The sequence below is a fragment of the Mytilus californianus genome, unplaced genomic scaffold, assembly GCF_021869535.1.
Source record: "Mytilus californianus isolate M0D057914Y unplaced genomic scaffold, xbMytCali1.0.p SCAF_2, whole genome shotgun sequence".
NCBI classification, from domain to species: Eukaryota; Metazoa; Mollusca; class Bivalvia; order Mytilida; family Mytilidae; genus Mytilus; species Mytilus californianus.
Genome location: NW_026262668.1, coordinates 59,456,162 through 59,483,088, shown reverse-complemented (window position 1 = coordinate 59,483,088; position 26,927 = coordinate 59,456,162). Strand labels below are relative to the sequence as shown.

The window sequence follows — 26,927 nt, the reverse complement described above, 5'->3', positions numbered from 1 at the left end:
TTCTGGAGCTACTGAGATCATCCTCAGTTTGTCTTTGGTTTAGTGTAGCTCATAGTCTTTAGTTTTTCCTGTGTTGTGGTTGGTCCACTTTTGATTGTCTCTTGGGTTTTTCCTGTTTGACAAAATATTGTTCGTTTTTCTTTGGCTTATGGTTTTTGATAGTCCCCTTAATATCTTGTTGATTTTTTTATTTAGAAGAGATTCTAAAAATTTTGGAATATGAAAATGCTCCAACAAAAAAGAACTTACTTTTATTCTAAATATGCTATCAACATTTTGCATTGCTTTAAATGACTTATTCGTTTCAAAAAACTATCAAATGGTTTTTGGAGGATATTTAATTTGAAATTACAAATGTACCCAAATGTTTTAGTCATTTTATTTATCATCTACGATAAAATAAGACAAAACAAACAATATAGGTATATGGTTCAATGCTTTAGTGACATTACCTGTCACCGGTGAACTAATGTCTGGTTGTACTCTTTACATAACACTACAAAATGTTCAAACCACTATTATTTATAAATTTAAATGGTTTGAATCATTATTTGTATTTTAAGTCAAATGTTAACGTTTCTCTACGTTTTTAATTTCCCGGAAGACAAATTGGCATTGGAAAAATTATTGTCAACCAATTATGAATTTCTCTTTAAGCCATTGCCAAATCATTAGCACAAAAAGAAAATTGCGCTTCGTTCACGCAACTACAATAGCTTTTTATTACTAACAAATTATCAAAAACCTTTAAGTTCCTTATAATAACACTAAGTTATATTTTTCTCAGGATTGATTATAGGAAGATTCATTAATTTCTCATTCTGTTTCTGTGGACGCCGGATTTAAGTGGTTGTTAGGAGTTTTTGGGCCACTGATTAAACACCAGTCTTTTCGAATGCATTTATTTTGATTTGATGCCGTCGAAATTCAAACGATTATGAAAATACCATTATCATCTATGATGTTACTTTCTTTTTCACTCCTATTTTTGAAATGTTATTTCAAAGGTGCAATCACACTTTGATTGTGGATTTAGTCCGAATAGACATAAAAAGAAAATGCTTATATTATTAATGTACGTAAATTAATTGGACTTCAGAGATCTAAACTTGAAATAAATCGCACAAACGTGTAAGAAAATTTGAACATAACTACAAACATTTCTTTGAAAGTGAGGCGGAAGATACCAAGGGGATACATAAACTCACAATTCGAAGACAAGTTGATAACGTCATAGTTAAAAAACGAAAAACGACGAGAAGAAAAACTACAATCTACAAAATATAGCATAGACAACTAAAGACAGAGCAACACAAACCCCATCAAAAACCGGGGGTGATCGCAGGTGTTCCGGAAGGGTTAAGTTGCAACTATGAAATATTGTCTTTACATACCCCGATACATTTAGCTCGCTATGGTACTCAGTATTTTGCTCTTCAACTTCGTAAAATTCGATTTGGCTTTCAACTGATTTTATTAGAGCGCCACTGAGGAGTCGTGCGTCTAGCGTATCAAATTATAAACCTGGTTACTTTGTTTAGTTTTTATTTACACCATGAAAATATGATCAATGCAAAATTATTCCTTTGATTGAAACAGAGGCCTTTTATAACTAAAGTCTTAAATATTAAGTAAAACATGAATTGATCTATATCATGTTATCAGAGTTAGATAAATAAATTAATTTCCCTTCAACCTTTTTGCTTGAAAAATTAGTACCTTTATTTTTCATTTTAATATCATTTGGGTTTACTGTTCTTCATATCAATACAGTTACCGATACCGCATGTTTAATTCGAGTACTATGTGAAATAGTCAAATCGTGTATTAAATTAATTTCGATATTTTGATATTTATTAATTTTGTACTACATTGACGCATCTTCGATATTTAATACTTTTAGATTTTAAGTTTCAGGATTTGCATTGAGCCCATATTGGTGCGAATAAAAATGTATATGCGCATTGGTATATCACATTGACTATAATTGTGATGCTTACGCAAAACACTTTACTCTGATCAAACTAAAAATTTACCTTGCAAGAAAAGAAGATATCAAGTGGGAAATAAAAAAACAATAGATATAACTATGGCAAACAGTAAAACAACAGTCCACAAAACACTGCACAAAACCTTAGGATTGAACGACACTAATAAATAACTGATTGAATCGGGATCAATTCAGGTCATCCAAAAGGGTAAGCAATTCCTGCTCCATGTTTAAAAAACTTAGCAGAATACACTTTTGATTTAATTAGAGGCGACAGAAGATTACCGATATTCTAAATCTATTGGAACCAACCAAGAAAAAAAATGAGGAAGTCGCATGGAACTCAAAAGGGAGCAAGAGCGGCTGCTTCGATTGAGAAAGCGTCTCCTGCTTTGTATGCAAAATCCTCCAGGCGGATCTAGACCTAGTGAAAATGATACGACTAAGAATAGAACTTTATCGGTTTATTCTCAGATGAGAGGCACGAAATCATGTCGCTAGGGAGTTGAGATACAGACTGATGTATCTTTCGTTGCACTATATATCATGTATTTTGGATAATTGCCAGTCAAAAAATAAAGAAAGCGAGACAAGTGAATGACAATGAATGACATTTGCATTGCAATTTAACTATAAATTTGCATTTATAAAAATATAGAAAATAAAATATTTTGTTTCTGTAGATGTTACTGATAATAAATTAAGTAAACGAAATGATATAGAAGGATCAATTTTTGAAAATGAAAAATTATAGTTGGTTTATCCTTCTAACATAAATATTCTCCCTAAAGACTTAGTTGTCTGATGTTGTTTCAAAGCATTTCTGGGGGGAAATAAGCACGGCTAGTACGGAACATTTTTTTATTACAAGTATGAAGTTGAATGAAAAACAAAATTGCAACTATTTACGAATAGAGCACAATAAGAAAGTTAACAGCAAAGAATTAATACTAAAAAATATTTGGACACAACATCCATTTTTTTTACAAATGAAATAACCACTAGTTTAAATCAATTAACCTTTCAATGTGTCGCTGTGAGTTAGTACATCTTCCCAGTAAGTTAAATAACTAGTTTGATTATTAGAGAGTTAGATTCGTGATTCGGGAAATGAGTTTCGGAAAAGAGCTATAGATTAATTCCTAGTCGGTTTCTTTACAATGTGACCTCGGACGGAGATACTATATGCCATCTACAAATAAACTAAGGTTGCTATTCCTGAGTACAAAATGAAGATACGACATCTGCTTGTACTCTATTGCAAAGACGTGTTTGTTTCTGGAACACTCTCTTTAAGTTCTGCTCGATACCAAAGTAAAGAGAGCAAATAATGAAAAAAATTGCCGAGATTCAAGATAAAACAGCCCACAAAGCGTTAGATCAACTTAACAAGATTTTGAAAAGGAAAAGTTCCTATTAAATTGAATCACTGAATTGTTGCAGTAACGGAGAATTAGCTTTGAACAGTTTCCCACAAAGCCTATGATCAACTTAACAAGATTTTGAAAACGAAAAGTTTCTATTAAATTGAATCATTGGAATATTGCAGTAACGGAGAATTAGCTTTGAACAGTTGGTACCAAATACAGATGAACTGACAGTTGATCAGCTGCGGTACAGACTTTCTCTGACAGTAATAGAAAAAAAGATTTCAATTTCAGTGCGCTGCTCACTTGTTTCTTTAATACCTTTTATCAGGAAAACAATAAGTAAAAGAAAGTGTCGGGCATTTATACCAAAAATGCATAAAGAGGACATACAAAATCGTTATTTTAGTTAAGAACTAAAATGGTAGCAACAAATGAATGAAATATTAGTAATTAACTATTTATACAAAGAACAGTAACATATTAGCTAAATCGAGGTATAAAAATCCATAACAACTTAGATGGGTAGTTTATTATTACTTTTTGAACTTACACAAATCAGTAGATGTAAGTCAAAATACTTATTAATCCATGGCAACATTTCTAAATGTTTGTGTAATAATTGGATAAATTGTTATTCGTCTATTTGACTTCATTGTTCAAACCCCGTTTTAGTACTTACCTTAGACCTAAGTAGATATAAAATCTTTAATTGGATTAGCTACATAAAACAATTTAGTACAACTTTTGGCGTAGGTATAGAAAAATTTTCAAAAACGGCCGCGAAATCTGCACATCAAAAATTAAAAAAGGGGGATATAAATTGTATGCGTCCGGAGCGCTTTTTTCTGGATTTACCTTCATCAGGAATGCTCAACTCCAAATATTTGAAAGCCAATGGTATATATAAACTCATCATAAAAACCAGGCATAAAAGTCAATACGCGCGTTTCGTCTACAATAGGCTCACCCGTGACGCTCGAATAAAAAACTTGCGTTTGAGGGAAAAGCAAATACTTTTCTGTTATTATATCTTTCTTACAGTTTTCAGCTGAAACGTTTTTATTTTGAATAATGTATGCACATGATTTAATATTGTTTCAGCAGAAGAAAAATGAACAAAAAGCCATCTTTCATCATGAAAAAAGAATTAAATCTACTGAATTTAAAAGAGATACTCCTTCAAATCTATAAACCAGTATAAAACTACAACATGATCAACTGCAACTAAAATCTATGTATATCAAAGCAGCAAAAGGTTTAGATATCTCGTACCATTTTAACATATTTGGGAAACTGTAAAATACGTCATTCTTATGGTACCGTATATTAAAATGCGCAGAAATAGCAAGAAAACCTGCATAGGAAAAATATTTAAATGAATGCTTAACAATAAGAAACTTAAAATGTTATACGTCTTGTTGTCTGACAACACCTGTGTTGCCATAATTTAAGATTGAAATGTTGTATTCTACGAAAATTAGCATTGGTGTTTGTTTTATACGGCCGCTAAACATAGACGCAAAAATAGATAGTAAATCATAGTGACGTTGAAACATGGTATAGAATATATATTAGTGATTTATAACAACGTAAAAATAATTTGCCTTGTGAAGAAAAACTTAGTAATATATATTTAATATGCTTACCTTGTATTAACGAACTGTATTAGCAAAATATTGTTACTCTCTTCTTTGTTCGAGATTTTAAAAACTAGTTCCTCTTTTTTCAATGCAAGTTTTTATTTTTAACTTATGTATTTTTGAAACAAACTTAATTGATGATTTAAGAAATATCAGTGAATTAGAAAAATAAATTTAACTGTAAAAAAATCACTAAATAAAAAGTCAATCTGTCTTCTTTGAATTGTGTATATAAACTAAAATTATCCTACGCATTTAATTATTTCTATTTCCAACGGTGACGTTACTTCACGCGCTCAGCCACAATGAAAACTGGTCTTGAATTAATTACGTCGACTTTTCGTGTAAAAATTTGGATAATCACAAGTCTAATATAACACCAAAACTCAAAAATAATTACGGATATCATAGCTATATGGTGGTTTTATTGATTATACAAATGATGTATATATATTAATAATTATTTGGAATGTTAACATTGACAGTTATCTTCAATGGAAATTTTTCTGGATTGATACCATTGGGATATTTTTCATCCGTCTTCCCAAATACTTTTTTCACTTTCCTGTTTGAAATGAAATTTTAATTTGATTAAAACTGAAACCTTTCAGTTCATGTTTGTCCTCACCAAACTGACTTAAAAGTACGAAGAAAGAAGTATTTTGTTTCTTTTATTTATAGTTTCCTCTTTACAAGTGTCAAGTTTACTTTTTCAATAAGATTTTAACTAACGTTTCGGTACTTTTTTTTACTTTAAGCAACATTTTTTAGTGTTTTAAGGCTTTGCTACATTAATATTGAATCTTTTTTTTTAATTCAATTTGTACTATTTCATAGATACACTTTCATTTTATATAAAATCGTTCTGGTGTAAATAATAGGGAAAAAAAGAGTAAAGCTGATCACTTTAAAAAAAAAACAGACTCAACAATCGGAAATATACAAGTTTGGCCACAACTTTTACAGTAACAACAGTGACGAAAAAAAATTATTAAAAATACAATATCTTACCTCCCAAATTGGTATAATTATTTTTCAAGACTGACACAGATCATTTTGCAAGAAATTGATTTGAAGCCATTTTGGCCAAAAAGATGTTCAATTGAAGAAAAATTATCCGATGCCAGCGATTAAATCAAATTTTATTCTAGGCAATCATATGTAACATACAAAGTAAACAATTTAGTAAGTGAACATTTACATTGACACGGATAAGGTGTTTTCTGGATTATGAATGCATTATTGTATGTGTGTGTGTGTGTGTGTGTGTGTGTGTAATTCGGTTGCTGCCTTATTTTGCCTTTACCTCTGAAATCTTTTTGTTCATATGCAAATTTTGTAGAAAAAGTACATTGTGTTAATTAAAATTCAACATAGAGATTGTCTGCTTCAAATACTGTATGAGACTTAGAATTGTCGAACGCCGAAGATACAATGTATATTTATACAAGGGGTTCATATTATTCCAAAACGTCTAAAAAAGAATTGGCAAATACCGTCATGGTATAATTCTTTGCAATATACGCATGTAGTTAGATATTGACTTTTTTGAACCAAACTTTCATTTAAATAAACTTGCAGAAATGTAATTATTTGACGTAGTCTCATTTGTGTAGAAAATTTTACAAGGCTTAACATATACAGTTTCTCGATTTACACTTTACCTAAAAATACATTTATCTAAACTGGTAAGATATCGATAATTAAGGAAAACTAAGCTTTCATCGACAGTTTACTGACTCATATGTACATGACAGTCTGATGCCATTTCCAATATGTGCTAGTTCTAAGGTTACACCATGTCCTCTAGGCTAGATTCAACTAAATATCGGTATATTTTTGTAGACAATAAGGTAATAAAAGAGTCTTAGTTAAGCTCAGAATTAGATATTGCAATACAAACTATCTTTTCAGAGGGATTTGGAAATAAATGGTTTTAATTGTCTGTCTAAGTGAAATCATTAAGGATTTCACCAAAGTTACACTTACAAGTTTTTGTTTTATAAAATTTAGTGTTTACTTGTAATTTGAAAGTTTACTTTCTTTTTTCGATTTATTTATTAATAAACTTATTTGTTTACTGCTGTGTCCCTGTTTACATGTTGCTGTTTTTTTTTTTATTCGGAAGCATCTTTAGAGGCAAAAATAATTCACAATGCATCTTGCTTAAACTGTAGCAGTTTAGAGCTATTAACATGATTTCGGTGTATCCAAGAATATTTCCTCATGCAAAGCTCTGACTAATTTTGTTTCCGGGTTTTTTTTTCTTTAGGCTTTTTTTAATTCATCAGGTCTTCGACATTTGTAATAGGTTTTGATACTTCCAAACATTTTGGCCTAGAACATCACTGAAGAGACATGTATTGTCGAAATACGCACCGGGTGTAGTACAATTGGTACTGTCAATGGTATTACATCATTGAAGGCTTGTATACGTAGTGAACAACAACATATTTGTATAAGCCCATGTTACATGTTGCTTAATGTTGTAGCCTCGTTGGCGAATACTCCTAATCTTTTGCTTGAATTCATACTATTAACATTCTTATCATGTACTATGTGTTACACTAATCCCGGAAAACCATTCGTAATTATTCCCTTGAAATTAAAAAGCAATACAATATATATGTTGAAAAAGAAAAAACTGTGTTTGAAAATGATTGCAAATATTTGGATGAATATTTCTTACTTATCAAATTTTTGTATGGGAAAGTACAATTGTTTGATCCTGCTCATTGTAAGTACAGAAAATGTAACACAATAAACTGTTTTCGAGATCCATATACAATGAGATGTATAGTAATTAACTATAGCTGTACTGCAAACTAGTTTAATTTCAAGCTAATGAATAAACCATGTTTTCACATACTAAAATGTCAACCAGTACACCTCAAATGGGATGTCCCGTTTGTAAGACGAATTCAACAGGGAGAGCAAAACACATAAACCAGATATTTCTATCTATGAAACAATTTAGTAAAGATTTTAAAACGTGACTATAGACACGAGCATAGCGAACGAGTTGGAAAATATTCAGATCGTAATAGGGCTCAACGTAAAATCTCATTCCATAAAATCGCCTCTTTAGGAGTTTAGACGTTCCGCTGTGAAAAATCGATTTCCAAAATAAAAAAAGACAGTTGTTTCTTTTCAAATTAAAACGTAAGTTTCTTCAAAAGTTCAAATGTCAGTTGTTTAAACTTTTAACGTTTTTGTTTCATACCACTTTAACATTGTTTACAGAATAACACAATGGTCTTTATCAAAATTTAAAACGTTAAGACATAGTGTGTCTTAAAGCTTTGATCTGCTTTAATGCACTAAGCTTTTACAACTGACGCATTGGTTTGATCTTCTTTTTTCTTTCTTTTTTAGCTCATTAGTTCAATGAAATATAAAACAAAATCGAAAATGACAGTTTTCTGTTCATATCTTAACATGCATCCTTTTTATAACTATCACACTTTTGACCTTATTCGTCATTCGTGCTTCGAAAGTCCTATGATGACATTTCTTTCCGTTTAGATGGCATTAAGCTATAATTATTTGTTACTTAATTGTGAACTCAGTAATTATATGACAAATCAATTAATTTCCACTTGTCTTTTCGACTTTTGCAATATCAAAAGTAAGGATATGTGGTAGGATTGCTAATTATGAGAGAACAATCCGCCAGAGACCAAATGATGTGGATAGGTCAACTTGGTATGATTGCCAATGAGATAACTACCGACCAGAGTCCAAATGACGCGGATGCAAGCTAATATAGGTAACCGACATTTTTTTCAAAATGATGTTACATTCTTGTATGGTTTTGCAAGGCATTCAAAATAAAATAACTTTCAGAATGGACTTGTACTCATACTTACTAGTACCCCTAATACATGAGTTATTCGAGTTTTTTTTTAAATTCTATATGCAAAATATGATTTTTAACAATGTAACTGATCTTTGATTTTTGACTTCTGTTTATTTTTTAAGTGATATTACCACAAGGATCCCGTCTCCATTGAGCCGCTAGATTTTGTTTTTTTCATGAATTAAAATCTATTCTGTGTTGGATTTCATTGTTAGTGTACATTAACTATAATTGTGTTTTGCTCAAAGGGATATTATAGCTGCTAATCATTTAATATGTTCTGTGTCTTTATTACAATTATTCTTTGTTAAATGCCAAGAAACAGTGCTTGTCTTTGTAATATTTGTTTCGTGTCAAATATTATTTCTTAATAATTAGATTAACGGCCATGAAAGTACAGTTTTTAACATCTATTTTATGCTATGCAATATACTTAAAGACCATGTAACATATTGTATTACTTAAATCCACGCCGCTTTTTTTTTTTTTTTTTTTTGCATTCGTGATACACAGTATCTGAGACTACTACATGTATAACTAGTCTCATAAAGTATAAATGTATCCGAGTCCCGAGTACAGTTAATACATTCCCGAAATTTACCTCCTGTGTAAATTAGATACCTAACCCTCAAGATATTGTCTGAACATTTGTTTACACAAAATGTTCCTACGGTCAAGACTATCAGTTGCCACACAAGATTCTCATAAAATCATCAAATAGATATGCAAGTTTGTAGATTTTCACCTCAGAAAGAATTTATATTATCTTAGACTGATTCATTTATATGTATGCATGTTTTTTGGTCAGGAGGTATCTATAAAGAACAAAAGAGTGAGCAAAGCTTTGTTTTCATTTCACCCTCTTCCTTTGCTTCAATATTTTAACAGCCGTTTGAAAATGAACTCTTATATGAACAGTTGAGTTATATAAGCCCAAAGTACAGTAAATGGAATGTGGAGATCTTCGGTATGCCCTGCAACTAAATGACCAGGGCATATAAGTGTTACCTGTGTCTGTCCTTTCGTCATTCCATACTCCCGAAAGCAACAAGTTGTCCGGATATTTGAGATTTTTTCGTTATGCCTGTTGATATTATGCAGAATTGTATTTAATAAAGGTATAATGAATGGTTGCAGGTCAAATTTGCTTTATATTTTGATGAATTCACCGTTCAGAATCTAATAATAATTTTGTATAATATTTTCAAAAGCATACACCAAACCATAGAAATTCAACATATGACATTACGTCATTCTTATTAGGGATACGCACAAAGAAATGAACTCATAGTACTTCAGATTCTGAAACGGCGAATTACGCCGTATGGACAAAAAATTATAAATAAAACTTTTTTTTTTTTTCTTTTTTTTTTCTGTTATGCCAGTAAATATTAAGTAGATTTTTTGGTTTACTAGAGTATAAATGGTAAGATTGCGATTAGTATCGGAAAACAATAAACAATGTCTTGATTTCTTCGCTATTCTTTCATATAAATTACCAGCAATATGGTTTGCGTTTAACAAATTATTAGCATCCCGATTGATCTGAATAAAATTTATAATTATTATCTTTCATCCCCCATGTCAAAACTAAAATCTGCCGAGCAAAACTTAATTCAGCAAGATGTCATTGTGTTTCTGAATCGAAGTCTCCGCCTTTTGTCATAAAATGAAACATTAAATGATTGCTCCTTTAATTTGCAATTATGCTATTCTACATTTTCACGTCATAATTTGTTTAACAAAAGTATAAACCTAAAGTGTTTATGTGATATAAAATGAGAAAATGTGGTATAATTGCCAACAAGACAAATATCCAACAGAGGCCAAATAAGGTGGATTTAAGCAATTATACGTCACCGTACGTCTTTCCACAATGAACAAAACCTACTTTCCGTGTATTGATAAATCTCTGGCTTTCAAAATTGTACTCTGAACGTGAAGGTATACATAATTACTATATAAAATACCGATTTAATTGTTCTTATATCCAAAGCATTTCTATCTGGCATGTTCGAGACTAAAAGCCTTTGAAGACATGATATGCCTAATACTGTATGGGAGCATCAAAACAAATTCATGCAAATAAAAATTTAGACCGAAATGTCTAACGACTTACTAAAATATTGTTTACGTGTTCAGAATTTCTTTTTTTTATCATTTGTTTTTTAATGTTATTTCGAACCAAATTGATCGTTTCAACTGAGTTTTGGAAAGTTGCCGTAAACTACCAAAAACCGCCAAGTGTCAAGTTTTAATGAATAACCTTAATCAGGACTCAAATCCAGGGAGGCCAAACACATAAAAAAAACTTCGGAGCTTCAAGATGACGAAGAACCGAATCAAACAGCCAAAATGTGTTCAAGACCAACACTGCCCAGAACGAAGAGACATACATATGATAAAAAGTAAAATAACAAATATACTGAACTCCAAGGAAAATTCAAATCGGAAAGTCCCTTATGAAATGGCAAAATCAAAAGCTCAAACACATCAAACGAATGGAAAACAATTGACAGTGGCATATTCCTGACTTGGTACAGAAATTTCCATTTGTAGAAAATGGTGGTTTTATAGCTAGCTAAACCTCTCACTTGTATGCCAGTCGCATAGGAATATAATAGGTAAAAATGTCAAAAATTGGGATACGGGCAGTCAACATTGTGTTATAATCTAAATCACTATAAAATCAAACAACTATGTCAACAAAGAAAAACCAAGTGGCATATAGACACTTTATAAACAAAGCACATACGCGAAAAAGGCAAGACAAGAATAAAAAAAATAGCCATAGCACAAAAACATAATGGCGGGAAGTATAAATATCGAGCCACGCCAAAAGAATATTACCAAAAATGGACTAAACAGTAAAGGTTGAAAATATAAAAAGAACGCTATATAACACGTAATTTAGATGATAAACAACGTCAGTACCTAGAATATGTACTTCAAGACCATCATGTATTATTTGTGAAGTTGATACGGAATATTTATCAACAAGGTCTTGGTACATGTATCTTCCGATGAACTTTTTTTAGAAAAAAGACGAGATGTTCTTTGACATAACCCTTATCATCAACTTTCTGCTCAGACACTGGTGACGTTGTATAAAGTCTGAGTAGCAGCTGCAAGCTCTTGAATACGAATGAGTTGGGAAATGTATATCCCATATGCAAGTGAACTTGGTATATTACTGCTAAGGTGGGGGGAGGGGAGGTGGGGGTTATTCAAAATTAGAATTGTCTCGTTTGTCATAGATTCTGGTACTGAGATGACCGCTTATGTCAAATTCGAGGTTTAAGTCTTTTGTTTCTTTAATTGCTAGTTCCGGAGGATATATTAATGAAACCCAATCAGAAAAGTTCGGATTGTTTATGAAAAGAACATCATCAATATAATCTGAATGTGAAATTAAATGATCTGGCTTCTTTGATTTTCTTGTTTTTGACAAGTGTCTGAAGGAACTCTGACTCATATGAAAATAAGTAGAGGTCGACATGGAGAGGCACACAGTTCGTTCCCATAAGAATGCCGACAATTCGTTTAAAAATTCTACCTCCAAATTCAACAAATATAATATTAAACTTTAAGTTTTCAATCACATTGTATCGATCAAACTGCTGTATTGTACGTCAAAGCTTTAAAATCAATACCAAAGGAATGTAGGGATTAGGTAGGTACACAAACTTACAAACTTCTCTCTAATTCATGCCAACTCTTTTTTTTTCGGTAAACTCGGTATGTTTAATATAGCAAACTTTAAATGATATTATCGAAATAGTGTGTACAAGGTCCTAATTTATTTCATTTGAATGCAATGACGAATATTTAAAACCCCACCTATGAATGGGGACGACAGCAGTTCTGCTCAGGCTTGGTTTTACTAAACCCTTTGCTAATTACTTTTTCATATTAAGTTAAATATCAAAATGACAAACAAATAATATGTCTTATAGCAATCTGTGCCTTCAGTAAAAAATTTCGACTAAAACGGCAGCTTATATTTCAAGAATGGCTATCGATAGTTCATTTAATCATGCCAAATGCATGGTTAAGGGAGATATGATTTTATTAATCCGTGACAGAAAATCCCTACACACAGTTAATGAACCCCAAGCGTTTGTATTGTTGTTCTTCATCTCAAAGTCAAAGCCTTTAACACAGAGCAAAATCTCACACACTGAAACTTAAAGAAAGCCCTTAACACAGGTCGAGCTATTTTCTTTTCTAAACATGGAAAGCACGACAAATCTTTGCTATTCGTATAATATAGAATTTTGTCGCATGTTTAATTTTATTTGTCTTCGGCTCTTGTCTATAATAAAACAGAGTCACTTACACTACTTAGTGTCATATTATATTTTTTTTAATAGATTATGCGACTTATCAGACAGTCTGAAATTACATAACACGTCTTTTTATTACCTTCACAGGTTGATGATATCAAGTTTGTTTGTTCTGGCTAACTCATACGGCTGCGTGTAACTTTACAAAGACAGTGCTAATATTTTACTTGTATTCTTTTACAATTGATTGACAATCCTATTCTTTGATGTCAAATAGAATTATCTTTTCAATATGAAATCAACAGTTTTGTTTGGGTTTTTGCTTTTCTTTTTTGGATTCCGTCTTTATAATTGGTTGCATTTCATATTTGCTTGCACATAGAATAACACACTTTGTCGTAAGAGCATAAGAACGCTTGTAATTTGGGGGTATTTTACGTCCAAAGTTAAAGGCATACCTATTTGTTATCAGTAAATTAGAATACAACTAAATACTATTTTTATATACATCTGCACATTCATGGCTCTACAATCTGTCGATACCTGTATCTTGGCATTGCACAAGATCATGTTTTTCTCCGACTATTTATGACGTCTTTAATCTAAATCCCTTGGATGTTGGATGTGTACTGATTGATATTTTAGTCTTAGATGTATGATTTTTTTATTAGTTGTTATTGGCTTTGAACTAGCTGTCAGTAACTGCGAGTACTCTCAGATCTGTACATAGTGTCATTTTGTTGTGGGGATGTATAAGTACCCGTCCACGTCCACTCTGTGTTTTTGTTAGATGTATTTCTATTTGTATCCATCTGACGAGTTAAGTCTTTTTCAACTGATTTTTATAGTTTGCTCTTATGTTGTACTGTTACACAACTGTCCCAGGTTAGGGGGAGGGTTGGCACCTTCAAACGAGTTTAACCCAGCCACATTATGTATGTGCCTGTCCCAAGTCAGGTGCCTGTAATTTAGTGTTTGTCGTTTGTTGCTGTGTATTATATTTGTTTTTGTTCATTATTTTGTACATAAATTAGGCCGTTAGTTTTCTCGTTTGAATTGTTTTGTTTTACATTTATCAATTCGGGGCATTTCATCGCTGACTATATGCGGTAAGGGCTTTGCTCATTTTTGAAGGCCGTACGGTAACCTATAATTGTTAATTTCTGTGTCATTTGGTCTCTTGTGGAGAGTTGTCTCATTTGCAAACATACCACATCTTCTTACTTTTATATATAGTCACATTGTCAAATGAATGTTCCCTGCTTTGTACACCCACAACCTGATTCTGATTTTTTTCTGTGATGGCACTGGAAGAAACAGCCTGCACAAAAGTAATGCCATCTTATTCTGGCGCATCCATGAGACCAGGATATTGGGATTTCTGTACCTATTCATAAAACTTCAACTGTTACGTATATGGCTACCAACTGAAGAGTTATACTCAAGTATTTACTTAGTATCATTTTGTTGTGGGGGTGTATAAGTACACGTCCACGTCCACTCTGTGTTTTTGTTAGATGTATTTCTATTTGAATCCATCTGATGAGTTAAGCCTTTTTCAACTGATTTTTATAGTTTGTTCTTATGCTGTACTGTTACACCACTGTCCCAGATTAGGGGAGGGTTGGCACCTTCAAACGAGTTTTACTTTATATATATACTATACGTACGATATTTCAATCTAGCGGAAATCAATAATATACGAACAACATTGCATTAACAAACAGTTTGTTACACAAAATATATAGTCATTTCATTAAACATATTTATAAAAATCGGTTTACCTACATCCTGGAAAATTTTAAATAAAACTTAAATTGCCTATTGCCATGGAATTCTTGGCAAGGAATTGACTTGAAAACAATACATTGCTATGGTCGTTAAAGTAGGTACATTGTATATTGTGGCTTTTGATAACAAAGGTTTCTTTTGAATTTTCTCTCTTCTAGTATAGTTAATATTCTTGTGATGGTTTTTCATCAAACCAAAAATAACTATCTTTTATTGTGCAATATTTTAAGTGCTAGATACTAGTTTGTCGGTAGGTGGTGGACTCTAGTTATTCTAGTTACTTTGATTATAATATACTAATTTTATAAAAAACCTTGTTATGTTCGTTTGCCTGTTCCAAGTCAGGAATATGACAGTTGTTATCCATTCGTTTGATGTGTTTGTTTTATTGATTTTGCCATTTGATTGGGGACTTTCCTTTTTGAATTTTCCTCGGAGTTCAGTATTTTTGTGATTTTACTTGTTGCTATATTAGAAAATGGTAACATAACATGACAATTCTGTGTTATTGATATTTGTTTTCATCATAACTATTTACCAGAACGAGTTATTGCTAATTTGAGGAGAACGTGCAAAACATTGAAAGGTTCTATTAATTGTACTAAAACTGCTTCCACAAATTTTAAGTTTAGTTTAAACATAGTGTATTTGTTAAATCTAAGCAAAATAGATAAGACACAAGTAAATTATACTCATGAAGTCTTCTCCATAAAACGATATGATTATATGATTATTATGTCATTGAGAATGCATGTAAGACAAACAAATTTATTGGATATTATGCAAACTAAAATAAAAAGAAGAAAAGGAAAGGAAAAAGTAAAGATTGAGAAATCATATTATTCTGTGATGAAGACTTAGGTTTTGATGATGATATCGACGGTGATGATGGTCCGTAACTTTATGAAGGTACAAGAAATCTGTCAGTTTGACCTTTTAATAAAATCATAAACATGTTTGAAAAGTAGGGGATTTTGTTCTTTCGAAAGTTCCTTGAAAGTCTACGCAAGTTAACAGTTTGGTATCTAAAGTTTTCGGAAAGCCAATTAAGATTGTTGAGTAAAGTTTACCTACATGTAGTATATTTTCAGTAAACGAAAAAGAAATGATGAACATCCTCCGTATTTGACCCACACTGACAGGAAGGCCCCAGTATAATGTTAGCTTTGAAACGGTCATACATGTAGTTTAATAATGAAGTAGTAAATCGCGATTGAGTTAAACTAATATTCAGTTTTCTCGGATCATACAGACAATACGTTACAGCTTTCCTCTGGAGACTTTCTTTTTTTATTAATTTTGAATTTAAAAAAAATGTAGATATAGATTCGATGTTTCGAATTTTTAGATCAAGCTTATCCCATTCTCGTATTGTAAATGGAATAAAAGATTCAGTAGTACGGGAAAGTCTAAAATAAGTCACGAATAAAGGCACCGGGAATTAGTGTTATCATCATGCTACTAATACATTTAATCATTTGGAATTTTGCATGTCGAAGGTTTACCATTGACATTTTTAAAGGCTCGTGGCAGCAAGTAGAATGGAAACTGAAAAATTATATGAATGCATATTAGTTTTTTACATAGCTGCTCAACTTCTCATTGGCAATCATACCACATCACCTTCTTTTTATATTCATCAATTGGTACATGTATATGGAAAAAATAATCGTTTTGCAAGGATACGCGAATTGTATGTGTATAATGGTAGATGAATGAGCAGATGAGAATTAATTTAGATAACGCGGCAGTAAAAATTGTTTTCTAAGTGTAAAAGACTTTTTTCACCTACAATAAAATCAAACTCGAAGTCTACACATACATGCTAACAGATTTACATTTGCCATAATTATAATTCAATTCCATTTTTGAATCTGGAAATCATGACCTTATTTACAATATACAAAAAATAAGATTGCAGAGGGCAAAGGAAAAAAATAGCACTTTTTAAAATATATGTAAAAACTTACCTTCGTATAATGCATTTTGAATTTTGATGTTTCTTTATTTGACGACCTTTGTTGTTAATCCGTATTATCAGTTTCTCAAAAGACTGAATCAAACCTTATGCATATTTATATACTAATTTGTGACTTGAGTTTCTTGGGCCATATACGTCAAATCACAATTGGTCACCGTAAAGGCATTCCCTACTCATAAAACTGAACGTAACGATAAATTTACAGTTTCCGGCTCTTAAGACTCCGATTAACCGCTCACTTTAAGTCGGCATTTATATCTGTATGCAACATGAAAATTGGCTAAATGGTGTACAATAAAACCGAGAAAGCATAGAAGAGCCTCCGAAGTACATCGCTCATTAAAATTTTATAGTTGTAATTGCGACTGAGAGGATTTATGCACGTTCGAGTGGGATCGGAGTTTCCTTTAGCAAGCAGCTTTTTCGGTTATTTTCTTTTTGATGTTTACCGTTTTTTGTGTTTAATCATCGTGTATAATTACCAACCACAGACCCGTTGACCTTCTTGAAGATATACAATTTAAATTTGAGACGTTGTACTTCAGTTTTAATGTATTTTAAAAATCGTTATTTAAAGGTCGGTTTATCTTTGGACTGCTTGTTATGTAAGATGTGTTTTTGCTGAAGGACATCAGTAATAACAATTTATTTCAAAGTTTTGAATGTCATTCTACTTTTAACTCCTCCGATATTTTGTTTATTCAAATACGATAATTACCAGTTCTCATAAATTCGATGTGCTTTTAAAGTTATATATATATATAGAGAGAGAGACAAGTTAAAATAAGAGAAATGTCTATAATTATTAACTGACAAGGTCATCGCCAGTACAAAAAAGAAACAAAAGTTTAACCAAATTATTTGGACATCAAAATTAATACTATACATGTATCCGATTTCACCACCGATTTTCTGTTCTTTTTTGTCCCTCAGTTCTTTATTTTCTGTGTAAAATGGATGTTTTATCAACTATTAGTTGTCTTTTCGTCGCTCTTTTTCTTTTAACAATTATGATATTGTCTGTCTTTTTTCGGATATATATTTTATTCCCGTCTTAATATTGATTTGTTTATTCATCTGTTTGCAAATTTCGTTTTTATATTCACACAGATTTGTTTTGCTTTACTTTTCAAGTGATTAGCTTAATAAAACTAAGGATTCTCATACGATAACATTTTAAACACACAGAAGGTATAGTGTCAGGCTGGATTCGTGTATTTCGAGTGTTTTGCCAGGGTTTCATATGGTGTGACCATGATTCCACTGCGCATGGAAATCATATCATACTTGCTCATTTGCGTCTAGAGCTACATATAACTTATGAAAACTCGTATCATGCGCGCGGAAATAATTTCATTTCACAGCCGTTGCGTCTCGAGCTACAAATAACTTTTGAAAACAAGTATTTTGCGCATGGAAATAATATCATTTCTCGTCCGTTGCGTCTCTCGCTCATATATAACGTAGGAAACACATGCACAGGGAAAAATATCGTTCCTCATCCGTTGTGTCTCGAGCTACATATAACGTATGAAAACACGTTTCATGCGCACAGAAATCGTATCATTCCTCCTACTTTACTTCTCGAGCTACATGTAAATTCATGAAAACACGTGTTATGCAAAAGGAAATCATAGCATTATACTTTTTTAAATTCAGTCAAAAAAAATCAAAGAGTAGACACATACAAATCATTTAAAGTTTAAAAGTGCTTTTCTGATTCTGATATTTTGAGTATATTCGTCCAACCATGGCTCATAAACAAGTTATTCATACTCATTGACATTTAACAAATGGTTTTATAGTACAAATTTTACAGTTAGTTGGACGTTTTAATTCAATTATCAAATTATTTTCAAGATATTATCAAGTCTGAAGTTCATTCAATTTTCTTTCAACGAGAGACCTATCCCACGCAAGAAAGTCTCAATATATATAATTATGTACATTTTGTATTTGACATAAAACAAAAACAAAAAACCTATTCAAAAATATGATTACAGGCAAAGCAAACCAGAATTGAGAACAGTTTTGTATGAACTGTGTGCAGGTTGGTTTATTCTAAGTGGCTTAAATAAACAGGCTGTCAGGCAACATTTTGCATTAAAGTAAAAGAACGTCGTATATATTATATTATTATACTTCATGCCAAAATGCCAGATTTTGATTGGTTAATAAAAGCGAGACAATTTACTCTATTCTATGGCAAATACTCTATTACCCTTCACGGAGACGCTTGATCAAGTGTGCGCGGTGATAGAGCAGATTGTTACCCCTCGAAAAGACATTGTCAACCTTGGCTTCGCCTCAGTTGACAATGTTTTCTCGGGGTAACAATCTGCTCTATCACCCTCTCAGCTATGTGTTATTTATATATTTAGGTATACGGTTTAAAACTGTTAATAAAAGGAGAAGATGCGGGGTAAGCACAATGAGACAGCAACGGACAACAATAAGAATCTAGAGTTTCACATACGCGATTTCTTACTCTGAACAGGCACATTAGCATGTTGCAGGGTAACATCAATGTAATCTGCAATTACATTTGTTCGTAGCGTGTCAAAAAATATGTAGAAAATTGTTTCACGTTTTAGCAAATATCAATACATAATAGCGTGTACAGGAAAAACTACATATCTTATTTTGGTAAAAAAAAATAATGTTTTGAGCCCCAAAGTTTCATACATGTAATATTGAGAATTTCATTTTGATATATCGATACTTAAAAGTTTTGTAATTGTGATTTGCTGCTTATCCACTAAACACGTGGCATTTATTGGAAAAAAGCAAAGACTGGTCAGCTCGGGTCAGATTAATGTACGCGGGTAGGGTTGCATGTCTTCCTGTGGTATATAATTTGTGAACTAGCACTTTAGAAATTTGTTCCCGTCCTGATATGCATGTAATTATGGTTACCCCTGGACTCATAACGCCAATCCATCATTCATCATCATTCATTTTATTTCTACAGTACTATTAGCATATTTTCTTTGTTTTTCATTTTTTTTTTTTTTTTTGGTAAGTATAAGAAAAGATATAAATAAAGATAATGAGATATGGTATGATTGCCAATGAGTTAACGATATCCACCAGAGTTCAAATGAAGTGGATATAAGCAATTGTAGGTCACCGTAAAGCCTTCAACAGTGATAAAAACCCATACCGTGTAAAATGTCATACTATAAAAGCCCCCGACATGGAAAAATGTGAAACAATTCAAATGAGAAAACTATTAAACGGTCGATTTTATAACAATACAATGTTTACCCTACTTTAGGGTAAGAGATCGATAAGTGAATAGAAGTCAGATATCATTGGAATATAGTGACCTTGGATTTAATCTTTTTTTATTTATACTAAGACCGTCTTTTCATACATATCAATGATAGCGTTTACTTATACCATGAGCGGTATCTTCATACAAGTTAATACCAATAAAAACGTCATCTTGAATTGTTGACTGATCGATGTTTGTGTTGTTAGAACTATCGTCTATACGCAAATGGATCCAATAACGAGCCGGAAGTTGGAGCAGTGTCAGTGTAATAAAATCAAGCTGATGACAAAATGTTTTCATTGTACATTTCCGGTGTTTCCTTAGCATTTCATGCAATTAAATAACACTTTTATCGACAATCCTCTAAATGGACAATTGAAAGATCAAATGCGCATTACGCTTCGAAATACTTCTCATGAAATCGTGGCCGTTCATTTACCTTTCACTGCTAATCAAAAGGTTCTTTTCTTAAGGTAGTCCGTAACCTGGTAACATACGGTCGTATCAGATTCAAAGAATTATAAATTTTTTGGCAAATAGCTGATTTTGGCACCACACCGCGAAACGGACGTATATAGGTACATGTATCAATGGTGTGAACATCCTTCTGACGCGGCCATATTCGATTGTTTACACGACAAGTTCACTTATAAACACTGAACAAAAAAAAGCTTAGGATCATATCAAGACAGAAATTCCATTGCGATTGCTGGAAACATTTTAATCTTCGATTGCTGATAATAGAAAGTCTGTAATTTGTCAGTTATTGAAATTGATGAAATAATTATTTTGCGAAGTAATATTTGATTTTTAAAAAAAAAAACTCTAAAATTAAAAGTAATGTATGTTTTTTCTATAACGAAAATCGGTTCAGATGTAATCAAAGAGATTCCTTTGATAAATTTTCAATCAATACGAGTGGTATATTTTCCTTTAATGGGGGACAAAATATCACTGTTTCAAACGGAAGCATTAAACTTGTTTGCTCAGTATATATTTACAATGGTTTAATAAAGTTTACCTTTAAAAAGTAACTTACGAGTCCAATATTTAGGCCACAAACAATCACGAAAGCTAATGTTTAGATCAATAAAAACTGTAATTATCAAATTATAATAATTTTGATATGCAAACTTAGGACGAAACCGACCATATCCTTCCAGTATTACCTGCAATAATATTAGTGGGTTGAAAGGTGTGTTAAAATTCTTATAAATACTTATTTATCAAATTCATTACTTTTCATATAAGCACTTCTAACAGAAACTCCTACACTGGTAATATTCACTCAGACAAACACATTCTTTTTTGTTTAATCATTCAAATTAATTTTGTTTTAATTAAATGATGATTAAAATGAGAAGGACTTAAATAATTTATTTCGATAGACACGTCACGATAATAATGATTTTTGTTCCTTTTTACAACGATGGCTGGTATACGAAAATGACTGAGAACAATAAGATTTAGCCCAAGAATAGGAAACACAATTAGGGTTATTGTTTTGTTTCAAACAAACTGTTGACATGTAAATACAGATTAAACAGCGCAACTTATTTCCATGTAAATTAATGTTTCTTAATTTTCTATCTAGAAATGAAAGCAATGAGTAATGCTTCTTGGAAATTGACAGAAAATGACATTAAACAATGTTTACATAGCTAACTAGCGCCATGAATCGTGTTTCGTGTTTCGTCAGTTTGCAAAGATTTCCACTCAAACCGATGCTAGTGGCCGTCTTAATCTTCCAGTGAGGTCAGAGTTTTTGCTTCGTGTTGAAGGCCTCACTGTAATATTAAAACTATGCTATATGCTTTAAAAGGCATTCGTTAACTGAATTTTATTATAAAAAAACGTATTTAGTAGGACGCCAAGAAAAGTGAACATAAAGGGCGTTTGTAAAACCTTTTTAGACATATTTTTTAGTAAGAAAATATCATGTACATTGTGCAATGTTGTTTTCTTAAAAAAAAGTCGAAACACACTTAAATTCAGAAACTCGATTTCGCATATGGATACCAGTTCACACCATTAGATATCTTTACCGGTTTTATTAGGAGTGCGACTCCCAAAAGCTTCAGTTTGGCTGTTATATGTTCCTTTCTTTCTTTTGATTGGCATAGTTTATGAGAAAAAAAGATAAAGTCAGTGTATTAATTCTTAGACACAAAATTTTAAAGACACTTGATAAAACCTAATGTTAAGTCATTGCTGTCGTCCATCTCATAGTAACAGTAGTGCCTCCAACACGGAGTAGAAGCTCACACACCTCTGCAAAGTCAATGACAAGAGGGCCCATAGAAATGACTTGCGACAATTACATCTTCCATTGCCATGTCATGATAAGTAGTAATGTGTTGTCGTTTGCAGTTCTATCTTTATTCATTTTTCAACATTTTGTATTGATGTGAAAGCCAACGGTTAAAAAAGGGTACCTGTTTCACAATTGACGCTTTTCATTTTAAAATCCCTTAATGAAACATACGATTACTTAAAACCCTAACTAAAGTCTTTTAGCCAATTACAACTGATTTTACAGTAAGTTCGTTCTTATGCTGTGTATTTACACCTCCGTCCTAAGTTATGGCTATGATTGAGCATTCGCAAACATGTTGAACTTTCGTGAGTGCCTGTCCCCAGCAAGGAACCTGTTTTTCAACGGTTGCCATTCGAAGCTGTCTGCCATATTGTTGTAGTATAAATTAGGCTGTTGGTTTTTTTTTCATATTTTATCATAACAGGACTTTTTATATCTCACTATACGGTGTTTTTTTTTTTATTGTTAAAGCACAATCACTAATCTTGTCACTTAAAAAATGTTCTAGTAAGGTATGCATGAATATTTTTTTTAGAGACAAGTACCTGTGTGTTAAAGGTCGTACGTTAACCTGTGATTGGTCATATCTTTTTCCTTTAGTGTATGGATAGTTATCTCATTAGCAATCATACCATATCTCATTATATTTATTCTTTTATAAGGCATCAATCAAAACCGGGTTGATAAAGGCCTCAGTTTCACAATAAGTAATAACCAATTTGTAAATCATCGGGATAGGTGAAATTTCAAACCATAATACAAGATTGATTAGAAATGGTGTTTTTCTTGACAAAAGGGAAGGTTTTTTGTTCCCTATTGTTATTTTATTTCTTTTTTTTGGAAGCTTTTATATATTCCAACTCGTTCGCTAGGCCCGTTTCTGTAAGGATGTTTTCAATGAACGTAATCTATGTATTACCACAAATTACCTTATACCTTCACTATAAATTCTTTCATTGTTATAAAGATTTTTGTTTGGAAGTTTGGCTGTTGCTTTAGAAAACTTATACAAATAGGATAGCACATCCTTATTTTTCCGGTGATGTTACTGACCAAAAATTTAGATACGGTCCGAGTGAACTGATCGTTCCTTTAAATAAACTTATTCTAAAAGGTTACCAATTCAACACTGTAATTGGATATTTGAATATTGTTTTTATCGGTACGAATATTTATTTTGTCATTATTAATTAAAATCCAACTAAATATTATTCTAATATACAAAAATAAAATCAACGGTCCTATAATCTGCCAATACCTATATTTTGGCATTACACAAGGTCATGTTTTTCTCTGACTGCTAATGACGTTTTTACACTAAATCCATTGGATTTTGGATGTGTACTGATTGATATTTTAGTCTTACTTAGATACATGAACATATCATTAGTTACTAGTTATTGGCTATGAACTGGCATTCAGTTTCTACGAGAACTTTCAGATCTGTTGTGTCTTTTGTGTTTGTGTTTTTGTTTTTATTTGGTACTTTGTATCGATCTGGTGAGTTAAGCCCTTTTAACTGATTTTTAAAGTTTGTTCTTATGTTGGTATGTTACACAACTCTCTAGGTTAGGGGGAGGGTTTGACGCCAGCAAACTAGTTTAACCCCGCCAGATTCTGGATATGCCTGTCCCAAGTCAGGAGCCTGTGTAATTCAATGGTTGTCGTTTGTTGCTGTATATCATATTTGTTTTTCGTTTATTGTTTTGTACATACATCAGCCCGACGGTTTTCTCGTCTGAACTGTTTTACATTTGTCATTTCGGGATAATTTATAGCTTACTATACGGTATGAGTTTTGCTGATTTTTGCAGGGATTAAACTAGTTGGCTGGCGTCAAACGCTCCCCTAACCTGGGACAGTTGTGTACAGTACAAGAACAAACTATAAAAATCAGTTGAAAAGACCATTTACTAACTCCTCAAAGAAACTAGTTTGAACTCATGCGCTCCGAAATGGTTATCAATTCCTATTCCGCTAGTGGCACCCATTGTGTTGCTCGTGGCAACTTTAACTCAGTGAAAGGTCGTATTCGATGAAGCCACAATCGAGGAAAAGAGAACGTGATTGTGACTACGACAATTGAATCAGTTCAGCTGCCATTTGTTACACAACTATTGCACATTGTTCAATTAAATAAGTGTTCAATCAAATCATGATAGTGTCCATAAAACTTTCATGAACAAAACCGCAAGCCCAATAATATATACTCTATACGCAGTTGCTGCTGGAATGTTGCTACATTGCAAAGGAAAGTTTACGATGGTACTACTCAAAATCGTCCTAATTATACGCTTCTTATTTCGTAGATGCATTCACCGGAGAGTCATGTGCACTGATTATAATTATAGTCTCAATATGATATTGCTGCTGTTGCAATTTATCTGACGTATTTTGGCCTGCTGTTTCGTATTTAAGTTTCAAAAAGATATAAGTTATCCGTTGTTTCGTAGACGATATTTAATATTGAAACCCTGTTGTGAAATAACAGAAAAAAAGATTTTTGTTAAATGAAAGGGTTACAGACGACTTAAAGTCTAGACCGAAGGTTATTAATAATATAATAGTTCTGAACTTCATTTTTAAGGACAATCCTTGAATTAATTCTTGAAATTGGAGAATATATGGTATATGCTGTAACGCGACATATATCAAAGTTAATAAGCCAATGCATTTGTGAGATTTTTTTCAAAGCCGTCGAGTGTAAACGAAAAAGGGGGATGTGAATATTCCTCAGAATTTAACGAATATTCTATTTGTAAACTTTGAAATATAAAATTAATCCTTGAAGAGAACATCATTTTTTTGGGACAACATTGAATATGTTGTCTTAGATATGAGTGGTTTCTCATCATGGATGACTGCGTATTGTTATTTTTAATTAAAACCCTACTCAATATTATTGGTATACACGAATGAACACTCTCGGTTCTACAATCTTATTGTTATTTTTAATTAAAACCCTACTCAATAATATTGTTATACACATATGGACATTCTCGGTCCTACAATCTGCCGTTACCTATATTTTGGCATTACACAAGGTCATGTTTTTCTCTGATTGTTAATGACGTCTTTACACTAAATCCATTGGATGTTGAATGTGTACTGATTTTTATTTTAGTCTTAGATGAATGCATTTTTTATTAGTTGTTATCGGCTATGAACAAGCTTTCAGTAGCTATGAACACTCTGTGCTTTGTGTCTTTGTGTTTTTGTTAGTTTTTGTTAAGTTTTGTGTGCGTTTTATCTAACGAGTTAATATAAAAATAAGAAGATGTGGTATGATTGCCAATGAAACAACTCTACACAAGAGACCAAATGACTTAACGAGTTAAGTCCTTTTAGCGGATTTTTAAAGTGTATTATTATGTTGTACAGTAACGCCACTGTCCCAGGTAAGGGAGACGGTTTGGCGCCATGGATTACCGCCAAAACAAGACCGGGTATTGTGTTGGTTTTTTTGTTGGTGCGATATCATCCTCCTTTGAAGTGATCCAATAATTCGACATCTTTACACTTAGACTATAGAAATAATGTTGCATTTAGTCTTATTTTAGTCACATTCTTATTATCGGTAATATGATAATTTATAAAAAGGAATGTCTTTACCTGATATTTGTATGATTCTGAATAAAACTATTATCATATCTTATCAAAGAAAGCTAGAAATCTTGTTGGTAGCTGCACGGTGCAGTTATTCTAAAGTGATTAATTGATTGATTGTTGGTTGCTTAACGTCGAGTGGCAAATATTTCATGCATGTTCAGGACGAGAACAAATTAACAATAAATACAATAGGTAGGTCCGGTAATAGAGGTCAACTGGGTTGAAGGTCATGAAAATTTGGACTGCCACGGGAAAGTGAGGGTATAGTGGATAGAGACAGAAATTCATCCTTGCAACAGGCCACCTACGGACCACTCAAAGAGTTGTTGCAAGGGTTCTTAACGTGCAGAGAGCGTGACACTCTCTCTACACGAGGCATTGGATTTAACGTCCCCATTCTGACCGGACGTGGCTGCGTACTTGATACATCCTGCACAGCCAAGCGGAATCCCCAATTTGGCAAGGGTTTTACTGCCGGTCGGAAGAAGACCTGTACTGACCATATTTCTATTCCCCAGTCACCCTTGGGTACAATATTAAAGTGTATTTTAGGTTTACGTAATATCAGTTACTGTAAGAGAGGCGGGTGGTTTTGGCGCGACAAAAAGAAAATAAAGAAAATAAACTCGACAGCAAGAGGGTTGAATATCAAAAAATACTTTTTGATTAATATGGAACACCGAGATCAATATTTGTAATGTGTTAGTTCAATATTGAAACTGTTTTTCATTGGGATTGAAATTCTGCAAAATCTCCACGAATGTTATAGAACTGCCAGCAATGCAAAACAGGACAGAAAGGAATAAT

The 26,927-nt window shown here is 32.2% G+C and overlaps 1 protein-coding gene across 1 annotated transcript in view; it reads right to left on the bottom strand.

The window, feature by feature from the left end:
- Positions 1-17,007, bottom strand: part of LOC127730139 (uncharacterized) — a 45,625-nt gene extending 28,618 nt beyond the window's left edge. The window contains exon 1 of the mRNA XM_052238289.1: positions 16,907-17,007. Within this exon, the coding sequence (XP_052094249.1) occupies positions 16,907-16,921 (15 nt within the window). The 5' untranslated portion in view covers positions 16,922-17,007. The remainder of the gene's footprint in view (positions 1-16,906) is intronic.
- Between the last annotated feature and the right edge of the window lie 9,920 nt (positions 17,008-26,927).